General features: G+C 41.0%; 2 protein-coding genes across 2 annotated transcripts; both read left to right on the forward strand.

Moving 5' to 3' along the window:
• Positions 1 to 5,281: 5,281 nt before the first annotated feature.
• Positions 5,282 to 6,057, forward strand: LOC144712201 (dehydration-responsive element-binding protein 1E-like). The gene has a single exon (XM_078586406.1). The coding sequence runs from the start codon at positions 5,373 to 5,375 to the stop codon at positions 5,958 to 5,960; it is 588 nt and encodes a 195-aa protein (XP_078442532.1). The 5' UTR covers positions 5,282 to 5,372; the 3' UTR covers positions 5,961 to 6,057.
• A 14,303-nt stretch (positions 6,058 to 20,360) lies between these two features.
• Positions 20,361 to 25,368, forward strand: PRH75 (DEAD box RNA helicase (PRH75)). Its single transcript, XM_078586776.1, has 14 exons — positions 20,361 to 21,028; positions 21,118 to 21,252; positions 21,330 to 21,470; positions 21,568 to 21,679; positions 21,756 to 21,826; positions 21,921 to 22,075; positions 22,876 to 22,987; positions 23,077 to 23,178; positions 23,293 to 23,353; positions 23,450 to 23,621; positions 23,696 to 23,792; positions 23,875 to 23,969; positions 24,080 to 24,213; positions 25,067 to 25,368. Exons 1-14 carry the CDS (start codon positions 20,483 to 20,485, stop codon positions 25,264 to 25,266), a joined length of 2,133 nt encoding a protein of 710 aa, XP_078442902.1. The 5' UTR covers positions 20,361 to 20,482; the 3' UTR covers positions 25,267 to 25,368.
• The last annotated feature ends 1,593 nt before the right edge of the window (positions 25,369 to 26,961 follow it).

Here is a 26,961-nt window from a genome sequence, read left to right on the forward strand (position 1 = left end):
GAGAGCAAGACGAGCAGAAACCTGGAGAGGTCATCGAAATCAGATCTGAAGATCTACACGATGGGTATCCACTATCTATCATTAGTATCTCCACAGTAATTTTGACGACATAGATCACACTGATATAATTCAGACTAGATAAATAGGTCATATTCATATGATTCAACATTATATCTGGACATTTCAATATTCTTTTAGAGTATTCTTTAAATAATAATATTGATAACACATGTTTAAAAGACAATTGATCTATGTATTATGGTTTTATCATATTATATTTGGTCATTGCATGTATTCATGGACTTCATTATAAGCACCACATGTGCAGTATACTGGTTATATTGTATAGCTAAACATTCAACAAGATGTGATTGGGAAACATTTATTTCCTTCGGATGTCCCTGGTTATTTGATATAAACCTAAATAAAGTTACGTATCGATTTCCAAGGTAGATCTATATTGATGTAGTAGAGAGTGTGTTGTATTTACATGGAAATTTGGCTTGGTCCATAGTTTACTCCATCCTTATAAGGGCCGATTCAACACACCACTGATAAATCAGATCCATAATAGCTCAGGCTAAATGGATTGCTAATGTCAACCCTTGAGTCAGCTTGGCCAATCTGACTGAACTCACTTACCGTAGGTGTGGTTATATTTGGATTGGGTTAAGCAAACTCCGCAACTTGAATGACAGCTCTTACTATGCTCAACTAGGGGTCATGGATTTGGGCTTTGATTAGAAATTGCTATCACTAGGAAGCCATGATTATAATCTGATCATGTAGACCTGTCAATCTAATCCACTCATTCATGATGTATGCTTTCAATCCAGTACGATCATGATGACACCCTGTGATCTGATCAATAAGATTGGCCAATCTGAGTGGTTGGATCAAACTATTAAAAAAATCCTAGGATGGAATAAATCCAAGCAGGGGGGAAGAGAGAATGATTTTTTGCAAGGGGAGAGGACAATGCCTATGAGAAGGCATGCATATGGTAGTGCATAAGGATCAATCACATAGGGCAGTGCATTTTTTATCAATCACAGACATTCGACACCAAAATTTATAATTATATATGTGTATTATGCTCAATTTTAGAATTCAACACCAAAAAGTCAATTTATAATGACTATACTATCATCACTCTTAACACAATCTGATTTGCACTATTATCTATCACAGTTATTGATTGGGCTTGGGACCCATTGGGATGATTGGTTATTTTTTTGAATCCTGCCTATCAAGGTGCCCGGAGCTTACTTCTGATGGAATAAATAAAAGCTAGATTATCTGTTTAAATTTCCATTTTCTGAAATAAATGAACATTCCAAAACCTGTGGAAAATTCTATAAATTTTACTCCGGCTTTTTTCACATTTTGGATACAGGTTTATTATTATTTTAATTTTGTTATTTCCTCTTTGGTTGACTTCATAACTTGATCCCAGACCCTTATGTTGGGCACATTTATCACCCTCTTGCTGCCAAGCTTCTTTCTTGCTCACTGGAAGGATCCAAAATGACAATCTCTCTCTCTCTCTCTCTCTCTCTCTCTCTCTCTCTCTCTCTCTCTCTCTCTCTCTCTCTCTCTCTCTCTTCGAGACTTCAGCCTTCGCTGTCAGAATGAATGTGGCAGCTGACCCCAAAATAAAGGAAAGGTTTGACTCGTTTTAAATGAATGACAGGCTGCGTGAAGCTGTTTTTCTCCTTTTGTGAGTCATGAGAAGGTACCCAGCTCATAATTTACAGTCTGGTGCTCACAGATGATAAAGTCAACATTAAAATAATTTGCAAACTTTACAGTTTTTCTCCTTTTCGGAGTTATGAGAAGGTACACAGCTCATAGTTCACAGTCTGATGCACAAATATTATAAAGTCAACATTAAAATAAGGACCCTGCGACGCAAGGCAACCGGTTGCCCCAAAGGAATCTTGGGCAACCGGTACACGTCGGAAAAAAACACATGTCTCGCCCTCGCCCTCGCCCTCGCCCTCGCCCTCGGTGGCGTGTTTGCCGTCGGAAAGTAAAATCGCTATCTCTCTGTACTCGGTGGCGGCGGCGGGGGGGGGGGGCAGAGAGATGATGGCCGGTTCGTCGATTCTTCGAAGGAGATCGAAGATGACGAAGATCGTTTGCGTGAATTGGCAAGGCGAGAGATTCCAAGCCGCTTTCGCCCATCCAGTCGACGGCAAGAGCCTCTCGAGATCAAAGGCAGTGGTCCGCCGCTCCTTCCCTTCCGCCACCACTCGAGGTGAGTACACTTCGGCATTCTCCGGCTGATTCCGAAGTATCGAGTACAGAACGAAGAACAACACGCAGAGGCCGAGATTGATGCCAACGGAGGTAAACAGCGCCGCAAGAATCATTGCGAAGAGAATTTCAATCTAACGAGCAAATTCCCAGCGGACGATGATACAAAAAAAACCTGATTCGACAAAAAACAGATCGTTAATCCGAGTTAAGGCACGCCATCGGCGTCCGATCCTCCCGCCAAATCAGGCTCACCGCTCCAATTTCTCCTGCGACAGCACGACGTGTAGCATCAAACACGCCGGATCACGACGTCTAAAATCGAGAATCAACCACTCGGAAATCACACCACAATTCAAACATCGTCACTTCCAAAACAAACGAAATACCTCCAACGATAATCACTTAAAAATTTCTTCAGAAACTCAGCTTTCTCGACGTTTGATTTCAGGAGCTATGAGCTGATGGAACAACTTCTTAAGGTCTACGTATACAGGGACGGAAGAAGACCGATATTTCATGAGATATTCGGCCACGGAAGGGCAGAGAGAAATAGAGCTGTCGCCGAAGTTGGGCGAGTCGGTGGGCTTGCGCCCGGTGAGTAGCTCGAGCAGGACGACCTCGTAGCTGTACACGTCGCCCTTGGTGGTGCAGCGGAAGCTCTGGTAGTACTCGGGCGGGACGTAGGCGGGGGTCCCGGCCAGGGTCGACGCGCTCAGGTGCGTGTCCGCGGGCGCGTCCATGACCCGCGCCATGCCGAAGTCCGAGACCCGCGCCTCCATCTCTGCGTCCAGCAGCACGTTGCTGGACTTCATGTCGCGGTGGATGATGTGGGGGACGCAGCTGTGGTGCAGGAAGGCGAGCCCGCGCCCACAGCCACGTTCCGGCGGGCCGTCCAGCCAAGCCGCGGCGCGGGGCGGGCGTGCAGCGCGTCGTCGAGACTGCCGTAGTTTTTTTCCACGTGTCTCGGTTGCCCGAGATTCGACGGGGGCAACGGGTTGCCCGTGTAGAGGTGTCCTTAAAATAATGTGCATACTTCATACTGACGTCCATAAAAGTGAGCTTTGTCGTTACCTCCAAAGCTGCTTCTCATCAAAGAGGAAGAAAAATATGGTTTTAGAGAAAGAAAGAGGAAAAACCAGAGGCGTTATGGAGATAAACGGTGTCTGGGCCCTCTTTTACCTTTCTGACTTCCCGCTCATCTGGAGAACATTCATTTAATGGAGAGAGACGTTTACAGGTAAAAGGAGAGAGAGAAAGAGACTGAAAGAGAATAGAGAGAGATATATAGAGAGGAAAGGAGAGAGGGGAACAGAGAGAGAAGGGAAGAGAAATGGAGATAAATATAAATAGATAGACAGATATAAAGATAGAGTGATAGATTTATAGATAAATACATAGAGAGATTTAGATTTATGTATGCATACATACATACAGACTTAGAGTGAGAGAGATAATGATAGATAGCTAGAGGGATTGGGAGATAACGAGAGAGAGATAGTTATTAATAGAGACATTAGCGAATGAGCGATAGATAGAGAGATAAATTGGTGAATGAGAAATAGATAGTGATAGAGAGATAGAGAGATACAGAAATATGGATAGAGATAGAGACAGAGAAAGAGGGAGAGATAGAGAGATAGAGACAGAGAAGAGGGAGAGAGATAGAGATAGAGAAAGAGGGAGAGAGACAGAGAAAGAGGAAGAGAGATAGAGATAGAGAAAGAGGGAGAGGGAGAGAGATAGAGATAGAGATAGAGAAAGAGGGAGAGGGAGAGAGATAGAGATAGAGATAGAGAAAGAGGGAGAGAGATAGAGATAGAGATAGAGATAGAGAAAGAGGGAGAGAGATAGAGAGATAGAGATAGAGAAAGAGGGAGAGAGATAGAGGGATAGAGACAGAGAAAGAGGAGAGAGATAGAGAAAGAGGGAGAGAGATTAAGAGATAGAGACAGAGAAAGAGGGAGAGAGATAGATAAAGAGGGAGCGAGACAGAGAAAGAGGAAGAGAGATAGAGACAGAGAAAGAGGAAGAGAGATAGAGACAGAGAAAGAGGGAGAGAGACAGAGAAAGAGGGAGAGAGATAGAGAGATAGAGAGATAGAGATAGAGAAAGAGGGAGAGAGATAGAGATAGAGAAAGAGGGAGAGAGATAGAGATAGAGAAAGAGGGAGAGAGATAGAGATAGAGATAGAGAAAGAGGGAGAGAGATAGAGAGATAGAGATAGAGAAAGAGGGAGAGAGATAGAGGGATAGAGACAGAGAAAGAGGAGAGAGATAGAGAGATAGTGACAGAGAAAGAGGGAGAGAGATTGAGAGATAGAGACAGAGAAAGAGGGAGAGAGATAGATAAAGAGGGAGCGAGACAGAGAAAGAGGAAGAGAGATAGAGACAGAGAAAGAGGAAGAGAGATAGAGACAGAGAAAGAGGGAGAGAGACAGAGAAAGAGGGAGAGAGATAGAGAGATAGAGAGATAGAGATAGAGAAAGAGGGAGAGAGATAGAGAGATAGAGGGATGGAACCCAGAAAACAAAAAATGGAGACGCCTTTGTGCAAGTTGCGACTCGCAACTTCTGCGTGGCTCAGAGTTCCCCTTCTGCGAGGTCTCTTTGTCCCCCCCCCCCCGGACGTCATCTGACGCACCAAAAAGGCAATATCGAAACCCATCCCAGAGATTTTCCCAGACCCACGGCGCCGATAACATCGACTGACCAGTCAACCTCTCACCCCCGCCTCCTCTCAAAAGGATAACTCTAAACAAACAACACTCCCAATACGCGCGAAGAACGCGTCTTCCATCCCCCTTATCCAAACTGGGTTCTCCCCCCCTTCCCACGTCACTCAACGTCACCCACAAAAAGCCATTTTTGTCTTCTCCCCACTCAACCAACGCCTTAGATTCACCCACCATCAAGCTCCCTCCGATCACAACCCATCAAGTCCTCTGCTCCGCTGTTCTCTGCGGGCCCTTCTTCCTCCGCGTCTCAAACGTGGTCTTTCCCCCCTTTATAACTCCCCTTCTCCCCCCCTCACTCACACACCATCACTCTCTCCCACAACACCAACAACAACAACAAGAAGCTGCAGAAGAAGAAGAAGAAGAAGAAGTTGTAGATGGAGAGCGAGACGAGTAGCAACATGGGGAGTCCGCAAGGGTCGGACGAGGAGAACTACAGGACGGTGTCGTCGGAGCCGGCGAAGAGGAGGGCGGGGAGGACCAAGTTCAGAGAGACGAGGCACCCGGTCTACAGAGGAGTGAGGAGAAGGAACGGAGAGAAGTGGGTGTGCGAAGTGCGAGAGCCCAACAAGAAGACGCGCATCTGGCTGGGCACCTTCGCCACGGCGGAGATGGCCGCGCGCGCCCACGACGTGGCCGCCATGGCGCTGCGCGGCCGCGCGGCCTGCCTCAACTTCGCCGACTCCGCCTGGCGCCTGCCGGCGCTGCCGCGCGGCGCCACCGCCAAGGAGATTCAGCTCGCCGCGCAGCAGGCCGTGAAGGACTTCCGGGACGAGGACGACGCCGCCGTGGATGACGCCGGCGCCGCCGGGATGACGCCGGGTTACGGCGACTTCGACTATCTCCTCAACGTGCGGATGCTCTCCCCTCCCCACAGCGCGGAGATGTACCACTGGGGAGACGACCAGCTCTGGGATGACATGGAGGTCGTCTCCGACGTGTCGCTCTGGAGCTTCTCCACGTAGCCTCCCCTTGTGTACAGATGGCGCTGACGTGGTGGTCCGTTGTAGCTTGGCCTGCCGTTGAAGGAAATTAAAAATTTTGGAATGGGTTTGCCTTGAACGAGCTTCTTCGTTGTGCCAATTTGGAGATGGGTTTTCTGTTTTTTTTTTTTTTCTCAGAGGTCTAGGAAGGATTTTTGACGGTAATTTTGGGAGGGATTTGTTGAATTCTGGGTTAGAAAAGAAAATGGGGATTGTCTTCTGATGGCCACAGAGAATTGAGATGATTTGAACCCGTTCTCCTCTTCCAAACGGCAATTTGGGGATGGGTTTGCTAATCTCTGGGTCGGTAAAAATATAAGAAAATTGAGATGATTTGAACTAGTTCACCTTCCTCCGCGAGGATCAGATTTATATTTTGACCCAAAAATTTTGGGATGAATTATTTGATCACTGGGTCAGAAAAAAGATGAGATTTTTTCTCTGATGGGCACAGAAAATTGAGATGATTTGAACTAGTTCACCTTCCTCCGCCAGGATCAGATTTATATTTTGACCCAAAAAATTTGGGATGGATATTTTAATACCTGGGTCAGAAAAAAGATGAGGTCTTTTCTCTGATGGGCACAGGAAATTGAGATGACTTCATCCAATTCTTCTTCTTCTTCTTCCAGGAGGATCAAATTTATATTTAGCTGCAATTTTTGGGGTGAAATTGTTGATCTCTGGGTCGGAAAAAGGATAGGATTTTTTTTCTGAGGGCAACAGGAAATTGAGATGAGTTGAGCCAATTCACCTTCTCTTTTGAGGATCAGATTCCCAAGTAGACTTAATTTTGGGATGAATGTGTTGATATCGTCGTCAACCGACAAAAATTACCACTTTCTCGTCACATCAGCACCGGATGGTTGACTCTTTGATTATCAAGAACAAATAAGTTGACTGATATCTCGTCGGCTCAAAGTCAACGTCTGGGCTATTAAAGAAGTCAACATCAGTCAATTCCTTTTGTAGGACGATCCAGTGGGATGTTGTGACGATTCAAGAGCAGAAAGAGTGATGGGGATGGCCACGGCAAAGCTGATGACAAAAAAATTCAGAGAATTCAGTCGGTGCGTTCAATAATGGATGAATGGCAATCAAATATCTGTGATAATGTTTCTAATCCTTTTATTTTTTATAATTGAGGCCCAGACATTAAACCTGTCGGCCAAAACAGTCTCTCTGTGGATTTTGACCCTTGTTCGCACAATGAGTCATTCAGATGCTTTCGATCAAATTTAAAAGATTTTTCTGAGAAAAATGGTTTCTGAGAGGGATTCTAACGCATGTGCTTAAATTTTCAAAAATAAGTATTTAATATTTTCGTCCAGTCATTTGCATTGTGAATAAAATAGCCAAGAGAAGAAAACCTGTATCCAGCCACTTTGGCTTCAAAAACGAGTGTGGACAAGAAATTTTCAGTTTTTTTCTCAAACTGAAAAAAATGAGGCTTATATTAAAAATAAATATTACGAAAACACTGAGGACCTGATCAGTTTTTAAAATTATCTGGAAGGAGTGAAGATCACATCATAGAGGAAAAATGATAAAGAAAAAGGGGAATCCTAGTCGACGTTTTGAATTTTCCTTGAGAAAAATGATCTTAGACTGAAACGGGGAATCCATGGCATATTAACGCTTTTTCAGTTGGTCGGATTACATGGAATAACATCGAGCGGAAGGATTGCACAAATCGCCAGAACCGATTAATCCAACGATTGAAATTCAATGCATTCTCGATGTTTTACTCATGCCAGGAGATTCGGATGATAGTTTAAACATATTCTTTCATAATTCACCAAGATTTCTAGTAAATATCACGCAAATGCTTATTAAATTTATCTGGTAAAATTATGATAAAATTGTTATGAAAAACAATCCCAAAGCCCACGTCAGAAAATAATTGTTGTGGATTAACGAAATTGAAAAGAAGATCAAGAAAGAATATTTCCGAACCTTGTGAATGCCATTCAAAATGGGCCAGAAAGAATCGAAATTTTGATTGATACGGACATCTGGGTTCCTAGGGATGAGAATGACCGAACCCACTTTATTTATTCAGGGAAAGAAACTGAGAGTATTAATTCTTATATAAAAAATACAATTTTTGTTCGGGCCAATAGCCCAACCCAAAGCCCATTTCAGAAAACGAGCCCAATTAATTCCCAGTAAGAGGAGTAACGGAATGGGCCTGTTCAGTTTGGGAGGCGTAAACTGCCCAGTAGCCAAAAAATCCCATTTATGTTCCAATTTTTCTCAAGCTTATCCCGTCATATTTACAGTTGCCATGGTCTCATCAAAATTTGATGGGTTTTTTGGCCCAGGATAAGAAAATCAGAGGGGAAATGGAGTATAAGTTGCAAAGAAGGAACAAAGAAAAATTAAACTTTTAATTCGTTGGCCTCTTGATAAAACTGTATTCAACCCCAGCCTTGATGTTTGACCAGATCCGAGGTTTTGTCTCTTCATGGTAAATATATTCCTTTGTTAATGATGGTAAACTTTCATCCAAACCTAAATATGATTTTCTTAAGATTCCATAAAGTTATCCAAAGAAGTAAATTTATATCCTCTCATCTGCCCAATGAAATACATAATTTTTTTTTTACTGTTTTCAAGTACTTTTTTTGTTAGTGGCTGTTGGATTTCGACACTCACCTATTGTGCCCAAAAGCTATAGCTAATGGCATGGGCGCTACTTTTCATCTTTAAGCAGGATTTTATTCTTTGATGCAATCCTGATTTGGGAGCATGGTCGATTCAAGCTTGTAACTAGATTTCCAAAACCAAAATGAGATTCCAAATGATCTCAAAGCATTTAAAAGCATTCACATAGAGACGAGAGAGAGAGAGGTTCCTAGGGCAGAGAGGAGAGAATGGGAATGGTCAAGAGGAATCTCGAAGGATCATCGACGAATCGTAGTTGCTTCGCAAGGGGAGGACATCAGGTCTACTCGATTGAAGAAGTAGAATCACAACAGGAATGGAGCAGAGGAGGGGTACTAGAGGGACTCATAAGTGACCTTTTTCTTGGCCTTCCTCCAGGGAAGGAAGGCTTAAATAGGGGATGATAGGGGCTGGGCCTGCACTTCTGCGTCAGGCTGTCGTCGGGTCTTCTTCTGAGCATAGACACATTGACAGATCATATAAATACTCCCCCTATTTTGACAGCTTTTCCTCAAGCTGGAAGTCAGGAAATTGGTCACAGAATGTAGCTATGAGTTCCCACGAAGCTTCAAACGCAGGGAGGCCTTGTCACTGGGTAAGGACTTGGCAAACCACTGTGGAGGGCAGAAAATGGAAATTTTTTCTGGTGCCACCTGCCACACTCAGTCTTTGGTCTCTACCACAAGACACAAAAGCTTGTAGGTGTGAATGACTAGGTGAATATCGGTATCCGCCATAAGAGATAGATTGTCAGTGAGGAGATTGAGCCATTGGTTGATGGAATAGGGTTCAAAGTAGTGAGACCCAAGCTTCTTGAATGGTCATGTGGCAAGCGACTGCAGATGATAGGGGTGCAGCTTAAGGTAGAAGAGATCACCAACGGTGAATTTCAAATTGCGGTAATGCTTGTTGGCGTGGATCTTCATGGTGGCTGATAATCTTAATTTTATGCTATTGTTAATCATAGTTTCATACATTTTATGTGCTTATTTTCGTTGAAATGATCATAAATCCATGTTATTAATGGTTAAATCCATTTATTACTCTTTTAAAATGAATTTCTGATTTTTCTTAATTTTATGGTATTTTAACATAATTTTCTGACATTAATAAACTAATTTTAGAAGTCATAAAATATTTACTTAGATTTAGTCAAATATTTTGGGGGATTTATTTTATTTTTAAAACAATACTCTGATTTTTTATGAATTTTCTAGTATTTTATGGAATTTTTTGAAGTTAAATTCACTAATAAAATATTATTAATAAATCAATTGACTTTTTCTACTCCTAGAAGTTTGTGCCAGGCTGGCAATCTGTCATACAATTCATAGGAGAGAGAAAACCGGATGGTGTAGTTTGCTCCAATTTGAAACAATTATACCTAATGATCCAAAAGGAGTTTTGGGCTGAAATATTGAGGGTAGTTTTGACCTTTCCCTCCTCTATACATCCACCATCTTGGATATACATCTTTGTGTAAAATAAACCTTTGGATTTTGTTTTCTAACTATGATTAGCGAAGTGATTTGCTCATTCAAAATATCGTTTGGGTCAGTTCTTGTACAACTTGGCTTGCTGGGCATGTGACAATGAGGTTAGTATGCTCCTTGTCTTTTTTGAACTCGTATCTTCATCCTTTTTCCTAGGTTATCATCACCCATAGCCATGATCACGCATGCCATCTTCAACTCCGCCGCTCATGGGCACATATTGGCCTCCATCTTCGTCGCATCAATGACAGCAAAATCATCATCTCTCACAGCCAGTCCACAACTCGTTAGCGAGTATCACCATCATCTCTATTGCAATCAGCACAGTATCTCTTTCATTCAATTCATTCCACTCACATCCATCTTCATCTATTGTTGCCCGAGTCTCCCAAAGCACCCATAATGGTATTTTAAATTAATTATTAATCTTCAACTATAAAATGATATTACAATTCTCAAAATTATTCTGTAAAATCTGCATAAATTAGGCTAAATAATATTCATATTTTTCTGACCATCCTATAATTATTTTTAATTACTCTTCCCTTTTTTGCTTTCTTTAAATTAAATTAAATTATTGAAATAAATATAAAAATCCTAAAAGCAGAAATTAAAGATAAAATCTGCTTATATAATACTTTATCCGTGTGGATCTGACCCTTGCTCTATGCTCATGAGTAAATTATAAATATTGTTATACAAACCAGAAACCTTAAACGACATATTTAGCCCTAATTTTTGGTTCATTATAGAGTAACTATAATCCTTTGTGTCTTCTAGAGCACGGGGAATATTTTAAAATGTGTGCTTGGCTTGCTTGTCACATATATTTCCATTAATCTCCCTCTTGGAAAAAATCCAATCACTCTCAAAGAACAAACCCGTTGTTTCCTAAAAATTCTCAAAATATTTTACTTTAATAGCTTCATCAATGGATTGAAATCTTACGCTATGTCATATCCTTTATAAATGATCTATATAATCAAGTCAATTATCTTACAAAGGTTGTTACTTATAATGATACCTTGATTATTTTACTTTTGCAATTGCACAACAGGTGTTGTACGATAATGGAATATGGTATGTGATCAAAGGATGACCGGAAGGTTAATCTTGAATATCTTGAATCATCATTTTGCGTCAGACATACATAATAGCTGAAATTAGGAACTAAGATTTCATGGTCAAGTTTCAAGTTTGCCTACTAAGAACCTCTGCGATAGGCTATACCTCTATGTTGTATGAGCATGAACGCAAATGTAGATTTTTTGTCATTTGCATATGATTTAAAACGCTAATATGTGTTGTCCTTGAGTTTCAGTTATTATTCAATATAAACTAGAAATATGTCACTGGTCATTTCAAAACCTAAACAACGCATCTCATATCATTGCAGTACTCATAACTATTACAACATAGGCTACCTTGGGCCTTGTACCTAGAAAGGTGTACATGATGAATCCAATTGGCATTAGACATTGGATCTCTAATTGAGCTCTCCATCACATAGGCTAACTTGGGCCTTGTTTCTATGTTATGAATTTGGATAATGTTGAAAAATTCATGACCTATCTCTATAGATCCGTATTCCCAACATGAAAGTTTCTTTTCCCAAATCCCTTCATGGAGAAGATATTTGATAATCATTACTTTATTGAGGATAATACTCCATCATTGTTCTTAAGAAGTATAATCTCCACTACATAAAGAATTACAATAGTAAGTATACCTTACTTGTCTATACATACATACACGTCTCGTCTTCATTCTCAATGATTACATGACATTTGATCACTTTATCAAAATTCATATTCCAACTTGAATTAAATCTAACTAAATCTAAATAATTTAATAATATTTATCCAATTAAATTTACTATAATCTAATTAAATATGATTTAAAATCAATGATCAGCTCAAATCATAAGAGTGCATTGACAAAGTCAACTCATTCATTTTTAAGGATCTTTTTTGGAAGCGGACAATGTAAGGTTTATTAGGAATATACTTTTTAATTTGAAATAATAAGAAATTCAATGAAATGTGGCTGACCCATTGGCTTAATCTCAACCGAGGGTAAAAATGATAATATAATTTTAAGAAAAATATATTTTCATAAATTAGAATGAAAAAGGATAATTATCATATTCGTTTGGGAATTTTTTAGAAGAGATAAAATTATTATCAGTGTTTCAACTTCAATGCTTTGAAGATTATGTGAATACTGAAATCAGGTCAAAGTCAAGAAATTGATGTCAGAATTGGATGCATGAGTTATTGATGGAAAGATGATGAACATAGGATTCCAAAGGTATTAAAATGATACTTTTTGGAGATTCAGATACCAAGATATGCATCTAATAATTCAATTCCCTAAAGATTTATTCACATGAGAATGTTTAGTTCAAATGAAGATTCGGGGGTAAAAAATCAGAATAATTACAATTATCGTATATGGATGGAACACAGATTAAGAGTTGCATCTAACATGCTGATATCAAGAGATTTTGGTTGAGGAACAGGTTAGAAAAAAATATTTGAATATTTTTTCTTTCCATCAATAACTCATTCCATCAATAACACAAAAGTGATACAGAAAATTTGAGGAAAAAACATGAGGATTCAATCAAAATATCTATTTTTTAAAACATAATTGCAATTTTAGCTCATTCTAACTCAGGATAAATGAAGAGTATGTACTTCAAACCCAAAATCCCCAAAATTAGGCCTTAAATCATGTTCAAAGCTTGTTAATTTCCTCATTCCTTGATTTTGGAGTATTTTGGAATGTTGGTGACTATTATCCCTCCTCTTTTCATGGATTGACTAGATTTTTACATCAAGACAAGTATCGCCAAGTGAAAATGCAAATCCTTCTATTTTTTACCAAAAAACATAACTACATGCTTGATCGATCAAGGACTTTTTAGGTGTCCTTATTGTGAAGAGAGGAAAAAAGCTTAAATAAACCCATATAAACATGAGAAATCTCTAATCCATTTAATTTTAATAAATTTGGATAATTGAGATGATGACATGTGGCATCATGGGAAATGATATGTCCTGCACGTTGTGGGGTCCACAGTGGGGTGCGTATTATTGATTTTTATTATGAAATAAATAGTTTTGGGCTCCTATGGATTGTTGGGATCTGTGTTGTGGTTCAACCATGAAAAACAGGTCTTTCCATGGATGCGTAAGCATTAATCATTTCTCAATCGATCTTTAAAATCATATATCATATGTACCTTATGGGGAACTTGTTCCGCCCTTGGCTTTTCCACTTTGAGATCGTTCTTAATTCATTCATGTGTCTGACCTCTAGAAGTATCCATGCGCGCACGTTGCTCTTAGATCTCCAAATTGTTGCACTCCTCCTATTTATATTTTACTTAAGATTTTTCTCGAAAACCCATAAAATAAATTATATTCACCAATGCCCTTATGATCTTATGTGTGTGACCCTCTAGGCCCATGTATTATTCTAATTAATAACATTAGTGGCCCAAAAACAATTATTAGCCAACCTTATTAATTTAATATATTAACACATGTATTAGTTGATCGATAGGTTAATTTCCCATCCCGTGGGTTGCTAAGATATACTTCGTGCGAGAGAAGATACCGAGTAGTGTTCTAAATCTCTCATGGAACCTTTACATTTATGTATAATCCATCATCTACGTGGGACTCTCAAATGACTTAATGTATGGTTGATCGTCAAACCCTAATCCATCATTTGATTACTACTGATGCGTAACGGGGATCATTGGAGAATGCCTTCTGAGGTCGGACTTTATAGATGATGTCATCTGCTTGGTAACGAGGATGATGCTTGGATACAGAGATATGGTTGTCGGACGTCGACGGTGTCATCATCTGATGGGTAAAACCCTAATTGGGGTATATGTAACTACGATGCAAATGAATGCAATCTGCGTGACGTACTTGCAGGCCCCGACTCGATGGAGATGCCAAGCTCTGAGCTCTGAAGGGGTCACTGGGTGATGGCGACGGTGGCCTCTCGATCCTCGTCAGAGGGGATGAAGGTGACTACAGCGCCAAACATAGTCAAACCGTAGGGACCATCACAAACGGGCTCTTCCGTACCAGTAAAGACGCTCAATTATTCTCGTAGTTCTCTCAATTTTCCTCTCTCTCTCTCTCTCATTTATCTAGCCCGAGCGTGGTAGAAAGGATCAACATTTTACTCCTAAGGATAATATAACAAGCAAGTGGGAGGACGACATACCTCGTCAGCGCGTGGCTGGTCGTGCAAATTCGTCATCAAGGGAGGCAATCGACGCGGATGGCGAGTGGAGAGGAGCCGGAGAGGTTCGGCGGCTCGACTGGCATAATGGCACAGGAGCGATGGGATGGGGGTCGGATGAGGAGTTCAAGATGGCGCGACAGACGGTGCACAAGTACGTGGAGGCGGTGGAGAACTATGGCACCAGCAACGTCGACCACGGGTGATGTTGACAATCCCAACAATGGCGTCACAAGCAGAACACAGGCGTGATGAGGCTCGGCGATGGGTTAGCGCCAAGGCGCGCGCGGGGCATCGATACTTTCAATGCAGCTACCCTTGATCGAACAGATAGGACGCATGAAGATTGAGTCCGTCCGAGACGGTACCATGGATTTCAGCGTGCAATGTGGTATTTGGCACTGAGCGCGGAGTTACCAGGTCGGGATCGACTCCACAGATGGGTCGGGATGGAGCTGACACCAGCCCGGGATCAGTCAGATCAATGTTGAGCGTGCGTTCCCAATAGGCCTAGACAGTGCAAACGGTTCCCTGATTGACACCCACATCCATATAGATGCAAGAGTCAAACACGTGGACAGGGGTGTAAACACCGACCCTGACCAGTCGTGGACTCACTGCATCATGTGGCCAGTTCAGCGGGTAGGCGGGTTCGCACTCTCGTTGTCCGACTGTAGACGATGGTCTCGGATTGGAGAACGGAGGCGCCTAGATGGGGAGGATGGTTTGTTGCTTCTTGACTTAGCGGAAACGCTCAAGGAATGATCCACTGCCCTGAACTTCCACGGGAACGGATCGTGCTTGTACTACGCTGCACGATGTAGGCTCCTCACGCGTACGCAGGACGGACTGCCGGTTAGCCGATGCTGGAGCGGCCTATGAGTGGATGGCGGGGGTGCTCGATGCACGCCGGAGGTAAGGGAGTGACAACTGATCCTGAACGGTGCTCAAAATTTCCCTCTCCCTAACCCCTTTCCTCCTTTTCTCCCTTCTCCTTTCTCCCTCTCCTTCTTCTTCCTATTTCTCCTTCTCCTTCCCTTTCTCCTTCTCACGGTGAGATCTGAAAGCAAAAGACTTTAAATGCAAAATAAAACTTCCAGATCTGATGAACGTGGTGCCCATCATGGCCTTATATAGGGCTATGATGGGCCCCTTACAATGAGTCCAACAAGGGGGGAAGGGTAGTCCAACAAGAGGGGCCCTTATATAATGGGCCCCCATTACAACAAAATAGAAGAAAATAAAACATAAAAAGGGGAAAGGGGAGGGGGTCCAAATGACTAAGGACCCCTCTCACATGACGACGTAGACACAAAACACAAATAAAACGACGGACACGAATACGACGACGGTGACTAGACGAATGGGTGAAAGAAATCAAAACACGATACATGAGCATAATTCACCTGGGCTGTCGGTGTCGGGTGTCTTCGTTGGTGCCTTGGTGTGCCGGTCGGCTGGACGCGATGGTGGGCAGTCGACGACGGTGATGGCGGCTCAGATGACGGCTTCGACGGGTCCAGATGGTGTGCGCCATCACCTTCTCCCATATCCTCATCACCCTAGCTAGGGATTTACTGCATCGTCTTCCTTGAGTGAATCTCCTTAAATATCGAGGACGGATGATCACATCTTGACCACTCAATGACCTCGGTAAGCTTCTCGCTACATATGAGCTATGACTTGTTTGAATCCCATGATTAGAGGCTCGTAAATCAAGATACCTCTGGAGGCCAGGCATCTGAATGGCTAGAAAATGCTCACTCAAGGAACTAAGAAATCAGATATTCCATATAAAGATGTTATTTTTAATTTTTCTATACTTTTGGTTTTCAGATCCTTCTTTGATTTTATATTATGTTGCACAATCAAGTTTAAATTATGTTGATCAAGGCCCAAAATTCTGAGCAAAATGGTCAAGGTAATTTTCATCTAAATGTTCACCCTTTGCATTGTTGAGAAAGTTGTGTAGTTTAACCAAGCTGATATGAGCCTTTTTTCATATTAATATTAAGGAATAACTATGAATACGTGTCATGATGGGAATCAAATGATGGTCAATACTAATTTCCAAGGAGGGCCATTCTCGAATCAGATCTTGCATCCTATTCCATTCAATCATTTTCATCACATCATCATGTGAAAATTTTCCCTCCATAATGTGACTATTGAATAGACTTTTAGGTGTTTCATATCTATATGTAATACAACATTATTCAACAAACTATATTTTATAGTGTCTCGTGGTCTTAGGTTCTATGTCTTGTACTACAGCTACTGTTTGTGACTCGTTCGGGGTGTGTAACAATTAACCATGTCAGAGTGAATTCTTCATTTCTAACTCTTCATTCATATCCCTTCATTGACATCTAATGCCGGCTTACCACGAGCTTGATTCCTAAGGACATAAAGTAATAGCTCATATTTGACGACTACCATCAACTTTTGAACACATCATTAAGTATGGACATGTCAAATAAACTGCATCAAATACGTCATATAGTGGGTTTCTTGCCATGTTTGTTTGTAGGGGATTAGGTCTTCTAAGACCTAATAAACTATAGCAAATTCTCCCACTAAATTTTATTTTTCTGAACAAAGCTCGAGTGTATTGAAGTGGAGAAGCTAAGTATTTACTAATTCCTAGTAGGATATAGATCTCAATAATTATATTATATTTGGAGTAGGTTCCACCAATCATAAGGAATCAATGGAAATCCATCTTATGGACTTGGCAACTTCTTATAATTATTGATTGTACTTTGGTTCGGAGGCTCACGTGTCTTGAAGTATGGCCCACCAACCAAGTTTGACCTGGTTGGTGCCGCTCTTGATTTATACCCTCTTCTACATTTTTATCAAATTCTTTAGAAAAAAAATTCAGAAAGTCTACATCCAGAGGAACATTTCACAAAAGTTGTTCAACTTGGAGTGCATCTACCAAAGTCAAAAAACCTTACATGTGTCCTCTAGGTCTTGTATCAGACTGTTTAAAAACTTTAGTATTAAAATAATATTTATTGGGTTATCATTATTAATTAACTATATCGACATATAGATTAATCGATAGGTTCAATTTGTACCATGTGGGGTGTCCAGTTGCAGTTTGTACTCTAGAAGACACATTGGTAAATGAACATTTTCATGAACCCTTTATTTTCATTGGTTACGTTACACATATAATTCTTTATCCATGTGAGCATTTTGAATGACTTGGGATATGGTCTATTGTCAAACCCTTATTGACCATTCTAGTTATTATTAATGCACACCAAAGTCATCAAAGAACACCTTCTCAATATTCCTACTATCTTACCTGAAATTTGATTGCATCTTATTCCTTGAGTTTATCTCCTCTAATATCAAGGAAGGATGATCCCACCTTGACCACACATCCACCTTTTGTGGACTTGTTGCTGCATCTAAATTAGGATACTTATTAATTCCATGAATATAGAATCATAGGTTATAGTCAAAACACAAACGTCTATCCAGAAGGTTTCTATAGTGTTTGAGATCCGACCACTTACTCAACCATAACGTAAATCAATACGATTGAGAATTTGGTACAATAACATTCATGGATTGATATAGATCAATTCAACGAACTCTAACCCCTAAATATAACCCACCATTTATCCTCAGTATCTCCACACTAATGGAAATGGGATCAACTAGTTTCATTGTACGAGTGGGAGTCGACAATGTTATTCCACCTGCATATTTTGACTCCTTGAGTATCATTGGAGCATGAATATTTAGAACACTTATTAAAAGACTAGTGATGGCTCATTGTAATTCACATATTTATTGTATGCATTCATGGACTTCAATTATGAGAATCACATGTCCATTATAATAAATTTATCGTATAAATGATAATTGAATGTGACGTGGAATGTGGGATTTGATTTCAAGCCACATAGAGTTCCACTACTACATCTCTGGTGTTCTATATCGAAGAAATAGGGTGAGCATTGCATGTTGTTGTGCACTAGGTTGTGCACTTGCATATATGTATCAATGTAACTTCCAAAAAAATTCTATCCCTGTGTTAGATGTGCAAAAGTCTCACTTTCATATTATAATTCTATCGTGAAAATGCATAGATACAAATTGATTATCTAGACCTATCAAATTGAAGTGCACATTTAATCATCCAACTTGCCCAACCAATGATACATCAATTCAGTTTGACTTGGTCCCCGAGCTCTAGCTCCATGGTCCATTGCCCCCATCCTATCTTCTTAATCACATTTTCCCAATAAATATATTTACTATTGTGAGATCAACAGAGGAAATGCCATAATTCTGCCACGATAGATGTCGAATTACACAAACATAATACCACACAATATTTTCCGAGTTTCATTTCTCTTGCACTATATTTTATTCACTTATTTTCAACCCGAGACTTGACACCTATAAAAGGATTTTAAGACCAATAAGGGGAATATGGGGAAAAAACTTAATATTAAGAACATTCATTCACAACTCAAGGAATATAAACAAATCACCCATCATTTCCAACCAAACACAGAAGCACATCACTCCCAGACACTTGAGGCGTAGTAAAGGACTTTACATAACCACATTCGGAATCTTGAAATATGACTTAACATTAGGAACATTCATTCAAAACTCACAAAACATAAACAAATCGCCCATCATTTTCATCTAAACTTTGAGGCATATCAGCCCAAGATACTTGAGCCTTGGAAACGGATTTTACATACCCACGAGGGGAATCTTGAAATATAACTTAGTATTAAGAGAAATCTTTCAAAACTTAAGGAACAAAAACAAATAACCCGCTATTTTCATCTAAACACAAAAGCAGATCACTACTGGAGACTGGAGACTAGGCAAAGGATTTTACATACCCACAAGGGGAATCTTGAAATATAACTTCACATTAAGAACAATATTCAAAACTCGCGGAACAGAAACAAATAACCCATCATTTTCATCTAAACACAAAAGCAAACCACTCTTGGAAACTGGAGGCCTGGAAAAGGATTTTACATACCCACAAGAGGAATCTTAAACTTATTAAAAATTATGAGAACAGAAAACAAGTGTGTTCTCAGCCTTAGGGCCCCCTCGCATCATAGGTAGCTAAGAACAATTATTTAAGAACAAAACATCCCTTAGAACCAGGATTTTAGACATAGAGATAACGACAGTCTAAAATTAGCCTTTTTACGAAGAAATTTGTAAGAAATTAGCCATTTTTCTAAAATGGTGTATAGGAGTTAGAGTTAGTGGTAATAAGTTTAAATACCTTAGAACCAGGATTTTAGACATAGTGATAACGACTGTCTAAAATCAGCCTCTTTACGAAGAAATTCATAAGAAATTAGCCATTTCTCTAAAATGGTGTATAGGAGTTAGAGTTACTTGTAATAAGTTTAAATATATTATATTAGAAAAGTTTAAATTATAAACGAGAGAGCAAAGATTGGCTGCGAGGCTTCGCCGATTGAAAACATTCATTCAAAACTCAAGGAACAGAAACAAATAACCCGTCATTTTCATCTAAACACAAGAGCAGATCACTCCTGGAGACTTGAGGCCTGGCAAAGGATTATACAAACCCACAAGGGGAATCTTGAAATATGACTTTTTTTTTTTCCTTTTTTAAATCTTGAAATATGACTTAACATCAAGAACATTCATTCCAAACTCAAGGAACAGAAACAAATCGCCCATCATTTTCATCCAAACAAAGAATCAAATCATTCCATTTCATCTCCAACAGATGATGGTTCAAGACTGCATGCATCAGAGTGCACTGATTCTGAGTATACTGGGCTTGTATCAAACAGCATCTCCAATAGATCCGATACCCTTATCGGATCAGATACCCTCTTTGGCGCGAAGAAACGCTGCGCAGTTGAACTAAACAACGTTCCAGGGAAGACCCCTCGCGGGTATTTAAGCACCAAAAACCCTAACTTTGTTCTTCCTCTTTCCCCCGCTGCCTCCCGTCGAGGAAGGAAGCCCAATTTTCTCGGGTAGGCGTTCGCGGCGGGCTTCTATCGGCTCTTACTTCCCCTTTCATCGCTACCCGTCATGCCTTCTCTCGCCATGGCGGTCAGCGTCTCCCCAGAATCCCCCCTCGAGAAGATCAAGATCAAGAAGACGAAGAAGGTCGAAGCCGAGGAAGTGGGTTCTGCCGGAATCGTCGTAGAAGAGAAGAAAAAGAAGAAGAGCAAGAAGATCGAGGTTGATGATGGCGACCGTGATGTTGCTGCCTCGTCCGAGAAGAGAAAGAAGAAAAAAAAAGTGGGTTCGGATGGAAACGGTGAAGAGAAGGAGAAGAAGAGGAAATCTTCTGATGATGAGAATTGCGGTGATGGGTCGACCAAGGAATCAAACGGCGTTCAAGCGAAGAGGGCGAAGGTTGCTCTGAAAGACGACGAAGAGATGGGTTTGTCTGAAGATGCAGATGAACAAGCGGCCAGCGATCCGAACGCGGTGTCTAATTTTAGAATTTCAGAGCCTCTCCGGATGGCGTTGAAATCCAAGGGAATCCAGGCGCTTTTCCCCATTCAGGCCATGACCTTTGATTTGATTCTTGATGGTTCAGATCTTGTTGGCAGAGCGCGTACCGGGCAGGTGAGTTTCGACTTTGTTCATTTAAAAAACGCGAAAAATTACAGTTAATTTGTTCTTCGTTTTGATTGTTCGTTTTGATTTGGAACTAGGGCAAAACTCTGGCCTTTGTACTACCCATTTTGGAGTCTCTCATAAATGTCCAGAACAAAGAGTTGGGTAAGAAGATGTACGGAAGAACACCCAGCGTGATTGTGCTTCTGCCGACTAGAGAACTAGCAAATCAGGTAATAACTCGTTAACTAATCAGTAACTTTGCTTTTTAATCTTCTCTTAATAAGCCCGGCGTGTTTATTTAATTTAGGTGTTTGCGGACTTTGAGTTTTACGGCAAGGCTGTTGGATTATCTTCTTGCTGCGTGTATGGCGGAGCCCCTTTCCGTGCCCAGGAGATGTCACTTAGACGAGGAGTGGATATTGTCGTTGGGACTCCTGGCCGTATCAAAGTAGATTCAAATAACAATTAAATTCATGTTTCTTATACAGCTCCAGTTTTTTCTGCGAATTTAATGTTTATTTTTGCTATTGGCTTGAATCTCGTAGGATCATATAGAGAGGAGAAATCTTGACCTGACTTCTCTGAAATTTCGTGTCCTGGACGAGGCAGACGAGATGTTGAACATGGGTTTCGTTGATGATGTTGAACTAATTCTGGGTTAGTAATTTCCTTCAGTTTTCTTTTACTTTTTTTATTTTAATTGCTTAGGATTTGGAATGTTGCTATTCTTCAGGCAAAGTAGCTGACGTGAACAAAGTCCAGACGCTTCTCTTCAGCGCCACCCTACCTGAATGGGTCAAAAATGTCTGATCTCGCTCGTCTTTCTTATGCATCATTTTTAATTTCTTTCTAAGTTCTACCCATTATTTTGTAATTTATTTTTTATTGATGTCCACAGATATCGTCTAGATTCCTAAAACCTACGAAAAGAACTGCTGATCTTGTCGGCAATGAGAAATTGAAGGCCAGTGCGAACGTTAGGCATCTTGTTCTCCCATGCACGCGCGCTGCTCGAAACCAGATCATCCCTGATGTCATTCGTTGCTACAGCCGGTAATTCTAATGTTCTTCTTCCGATTTGCAATATATTGAGTAGGTTTGGTGGGGGATGGAAATTTTATTATCGTTATAATCCCCAAATCTTGTCAGTGTCATCCCGAGTGTCATCATCGTCACCCGAGTTTCCTTGTTGTCATCCCTAATATGGTCATTGTCACCATAAGTTTCTTCATCATCAAGTGTATCATCTAATTTCATCATCATAATCGTCATGCCCAAATCTTGTCATTATCATCTTAAATTTTGTCATTGTCATTGTCTTCTCCAATCTAGTTTTCGTTGTCCACGAGTATCACCATCCCCTAATCTTATCATTGTCATCGTCATCCACAGTTGTCATAATCATCATTCTCAAATCTCGTCATCATCATCGCCATCCCCAAATCTTCTCATCATCAACGCTACCCACATGTTCAACTGTAATCCTCTGGTATCATCGTCTCCATGTCTTTGTGTCACCATTCCCATGCCCAAAGTTCGTCATCATCATCCCCAAATGCTCCATCCTGATCATTATCGTTCCCAAATCTCATCGTTGTCATCCCTGGGTGTCATCATCATCCACAAATAATTGGCATTCACAAATTTCTTCATCATCATCATCATCATCCGTTAATCTCGTCATCATCATTTATATTCCTAAATGTCGTCATTGTCATCATAAGGGTCATGATTGTCATCTCCATCCTCTAATCTCGTCATTGTCTTCGCCGTATCTGGTCATTGGCCCTTTCATCTCGTTATTAACATCATCGTTGACCGAAACACACATAACAAGTATCATGTTTTTATAGTGGCGGACGGACGATCATATTCACTGAGACAAAAGGTTCTGCCTCTGAACTCGCTGGGGTTTTGCCGGGTGCTCGGGCTTTGCACGGAGACGTGGTGCAGGCTCAACGAGAGGTTAAATGCGATAAAAGTTCTACTAATTATCATGAATTCTTCACTGTCAAGTGACTCATTGAAACAAATGTTCTTCTTTCTCTTCATAGGTCATACTAGCCGCTTTCAGGTCAGGTAGCTTCTTGGTGCTTGTTGCTACAAATGTTGCTGCTCGTGGTCTGGATATCAATGACGTTCAACTGATCATTCAGGTTGATGCTTTTTCTCATTTTCCCACCGATATTCTTTGTCTAAATTTTTATTATCGCAAGTCTGAGCTTATTTCACTTCGATATAATGAACTAATTGTGCTTTTTTTTCTGTAGATTGAGCCTCCTAGAGATGTTGAAGCTTACATTCATCGTTCGGGCCGCACGGGGAGGGCTGGTATAACCAATTTTCCTTTTTTAAACTACCCAACGTTAAATCAAGTTTGTATTTTCATAAGCTCTAACTGGAGAATCAAAACTTCTTGATGCTCAGGCAACTCTGGAGTTGCTATTCTGTTATATGAACCGAGATACTCTCATGGTATTTCGAGGATTGAAAGAGAATCTGGTGTCAAATTTGAGCGGATCTCAGCCCCCCAACCTGCTGATGTTGCTGATACAGTAGGTTCTGAAGCTGTTGAGGCTGTATTGAAGATATCAGACAGGTTAGTTTACTGAATTCTATGTCTCTTTTAATTTATTTTTGTTTTACCGGGATGATAAATTTTGTTCTGTGCAGTGTAATTCCAATCTTCAAGTTTCATGCGGAAGAGCTCCTGAATTCTTCAGGCCTATCAGCAGTGGATATCCTGGCAAAAGCTCTTGCCAAGGCGTCTGTGAGTTTCTTCCATAGATTTAATGAAAAAAAAAACTATGAAATAATTTCATTTCTAACAAACGCAATGTGGGTTTTATCAGGGATACACCGAAGTCAAGAGGCGATCAATTCTTTCATCAAAAGAGGACTACGTGACTTTACTCGTCCGCCTGGGAAAGGCTATGTATTCGCCATCGTAAGTAAAAAGGATTTGCATTTTTTTGCAGCTGATTTCAGTGTTTAAACGCTGATTGCACTGTTGGATTTTAATTTTAAATTTGTTTTTACGCGATGGTGGTGGTTCAGATTCGCTTATGCGTCTTTGAGGAGATTCATCCCGGATGAGAAGATGGCGGGTGTTCGTGATCTATCTCTGACAGCCGACGGAATGGCCGCTGTCTTTGATGTGCCTGAGGAAGATGCTGAGTTGTTCCTTGCGGGTATCTCATCTTTCTTATTCATTTCTCTCTCTCTCTCTCTTATTCGATCTTCATCGCACCCTCTTATATCCTCATCATTCCCTTAGCTTTCTGGGTTCATTTCTCCTTCATTTCTCCTTCACCGCCATCCTTTTTTTTTTTTTAAATCCTACACCGCCATCTTCTTCTAACCTTTCTCCCTCTCTCTTCCTACTTGCTTATGTTTTCTGTGAATCGCCCCTCTTTCTTTCTGAGTTCTCTAATCCTCTCATATCTCCACCACCTCGTTCTTCTTGGGTACTCTAATCCTCTCTCGCTTACTTCCATTAATCCCTTTCTTTCTCTTTTTCCCCCGGCTTGCTTGTGTTTTCTGTGAATCATCCCTCTTTCTTTCCTAGTTCCTTAATCCTATCATTTCTCCTGCGCCTCTATGTATCTCTCTCTCCTCTCCCTGCTTGCTTGTGTTCTCTGTGAATCTTCCCTCTTTCTTTCTGAATTTTCTATTTTTATTTCTGATACGTCTCTTTCTTTCTCTCCGTTTCCGGCTTGCTTCTGTTTTATGTGAATCTTCCCTCTTTCTTTCTGAATTTTCTATTTTTATTTCTGATACGTCTCTTTCTTTCTCTCCGTTTCCGGCTTGCTTCTGTTTTATGTGAATCTTCTCACTTTCTGAGTTCTCTATTCCTCTCTCTTCCATTAACCTCTATCCCTTGCTCTTTTCTTACTAACCTCTCTTCTGGTCTTTTTCTCCCTTCGTCCTTTCTTTATTTTTTCTGTTTATAGCTCTCAAACATTTATCAGGCTTGCCTCATTACTCATTTTCTCTTAATTTGCTTTTCTTGAAGTTCTCTTTTCCTTATTTTTCTTCGTGCAGGTCAAGACAATGCAAGCATGGTGGAGATTGAGGCAATCAAGGAGTTGCCTCCCCTGCAAGAGAAGGAGCAGCCGAGAGGCGGTGGCTTTGGTGGCCGCGGCCGCTTCGGGGGCAACAGGTTCTCTGGCGGCGGCGGTGGCGGTTATGGCAGGAGAGGTGGTGGTGGTGGCGGCGGCGGCGGTAGATTCAACCGACGGTAGATACATCACAACCACAATTTTGCCGACATGGAAATATCTTAGTTCATGTCAGAAAATACACTTGCTCGTATTCATTTAACTAAGTTGATAAGTTTATTGGTATCAGATTTATCAATAAATGGTCTTCGGATGATTATAATCTGATAAACCCAAGTTTAAATCCTCTTTAAGACACTCCTAGACATGTACCCTGTGATTGATTTTTAGTTTAATTAGTCAGAACCGGTGGTCTTAATTTTGCCGACATGGAAATATCTTATATTTCTATGGATTAATCACTCCATTCGAGTTCTGGTTTTAAAGAGAATTCAACGGGCTAAAATTCAAATCCATGCAAGCCCAGAGCCCTTTGTAGGGGAATGTATGAAAATTTTGTCAGAGCCTATGTGATCATTTATGCTTTGGGTTAATAATATTAATTAATTTGTTAGAAAAATTAGCCTTAAGTTACATCATTTAGATACTTTTCACTGGCTGATGGTGGGGTTGGAGCGATCAGATTGATTGAAGGAATTTCTGAGCCCACATTCCCTGATTGTAGGTTTCAATCATAATTTCACATGCATGATCACGTTTGATTGCCCTCATCGGTTATATCTTTGAACTGATTGATGGAGTGCTCGAGGGTCCGGGACGGGACGGAGATCATCCTGTCTGACGTCTGGAATCAGTCCAGGGACGTGGACGGGATGGTTTTTTAGTCCAAGTGGATGGAAACTGTTCCGTCTGTTCGTCTGGGGACGAATTTCTGTCCCTGTTTTCGTCCAACCTCACCGACGGGACGATTTTCTCATCCTGGGATGAGAAAACCGTCCCGTCTGCGTCCCTGCACTATTATAGATCTGGAGCGTCCGGGATGTGGATGATGGACAGGACGGGATAAAGATTGTCCCATCCGACGTCGGGAATCAGTCCAGGAACGCAGACGAGAAGGTTTTTTCATCTGAGTCCTGCGGATGGGACAGTTTTTTTGTCTGAGTGGACAAAAACCATCCTGTCCGTTGGTCTCGGGACTAATTTCCGTCCCGGTTTCGTCCAACATCGCGGATGGGACGATTTTTTTGTCCTAGGACAAAAAAACTGTCCTGTCCGCGTCCCTGCACTACAATTGTGATCATGATCATTTTGCGAATCATGTTCAATGATCGATCAGATCAATTTGGATCGTCCATCAGGGCTGATCTGGTCCAATTCAAAACTCATGATCTCACATTATCCCTGAAACTCTGGCAAAACTAATTCTGTATTTGTGAAACATAATCGTTCATCACTGTAAATTCTAGTCACCAAAAAGAGTGAGGCACGAATTAATGAATTCAGTTAAATTAATAATCTTCTATTTTTAAAATACAGTAAGCCTAAGTGTTAGGCCCTAACTAGGCAGCATACCCTGTCCAGAGGCCTGTGTGTTTATTGGGAGGGCGTGTTCGTGTGAGACTCACGACCTTTAATGATTGATTCATATTTAGTGCTACATGCACTAAGGGAAGCGATGCCCAACCTGATCTTTCAGGCCATCGCCCCGCATGTGGTGATACACTACGGACGGTGCGTGTGTCCGTTCGCACCTAGGCGGAACGAATCAGGTGAAGTTTGCGCGTGCTGGGTGCGCAGGCCAACAGGTGAGCGTGCGCGCGCCAAGTGCCGCGCGCTACCGCCAAACGCCACGCGCGGGCGCCAACGCTTTGTGCGAGT

Source organism: Wolffia australiana, chromosome 14, assembly GCF_029677425.1.
Source record: "Wolffia australiana isolate 7733 chromosome 14, ASM2967742v1".
NCBI lineage: Eukaryota > Viridiplantae > Streptophyta > Magnoliopsida > Alismatales > Araceae > Wolffia > Wolffia australiana.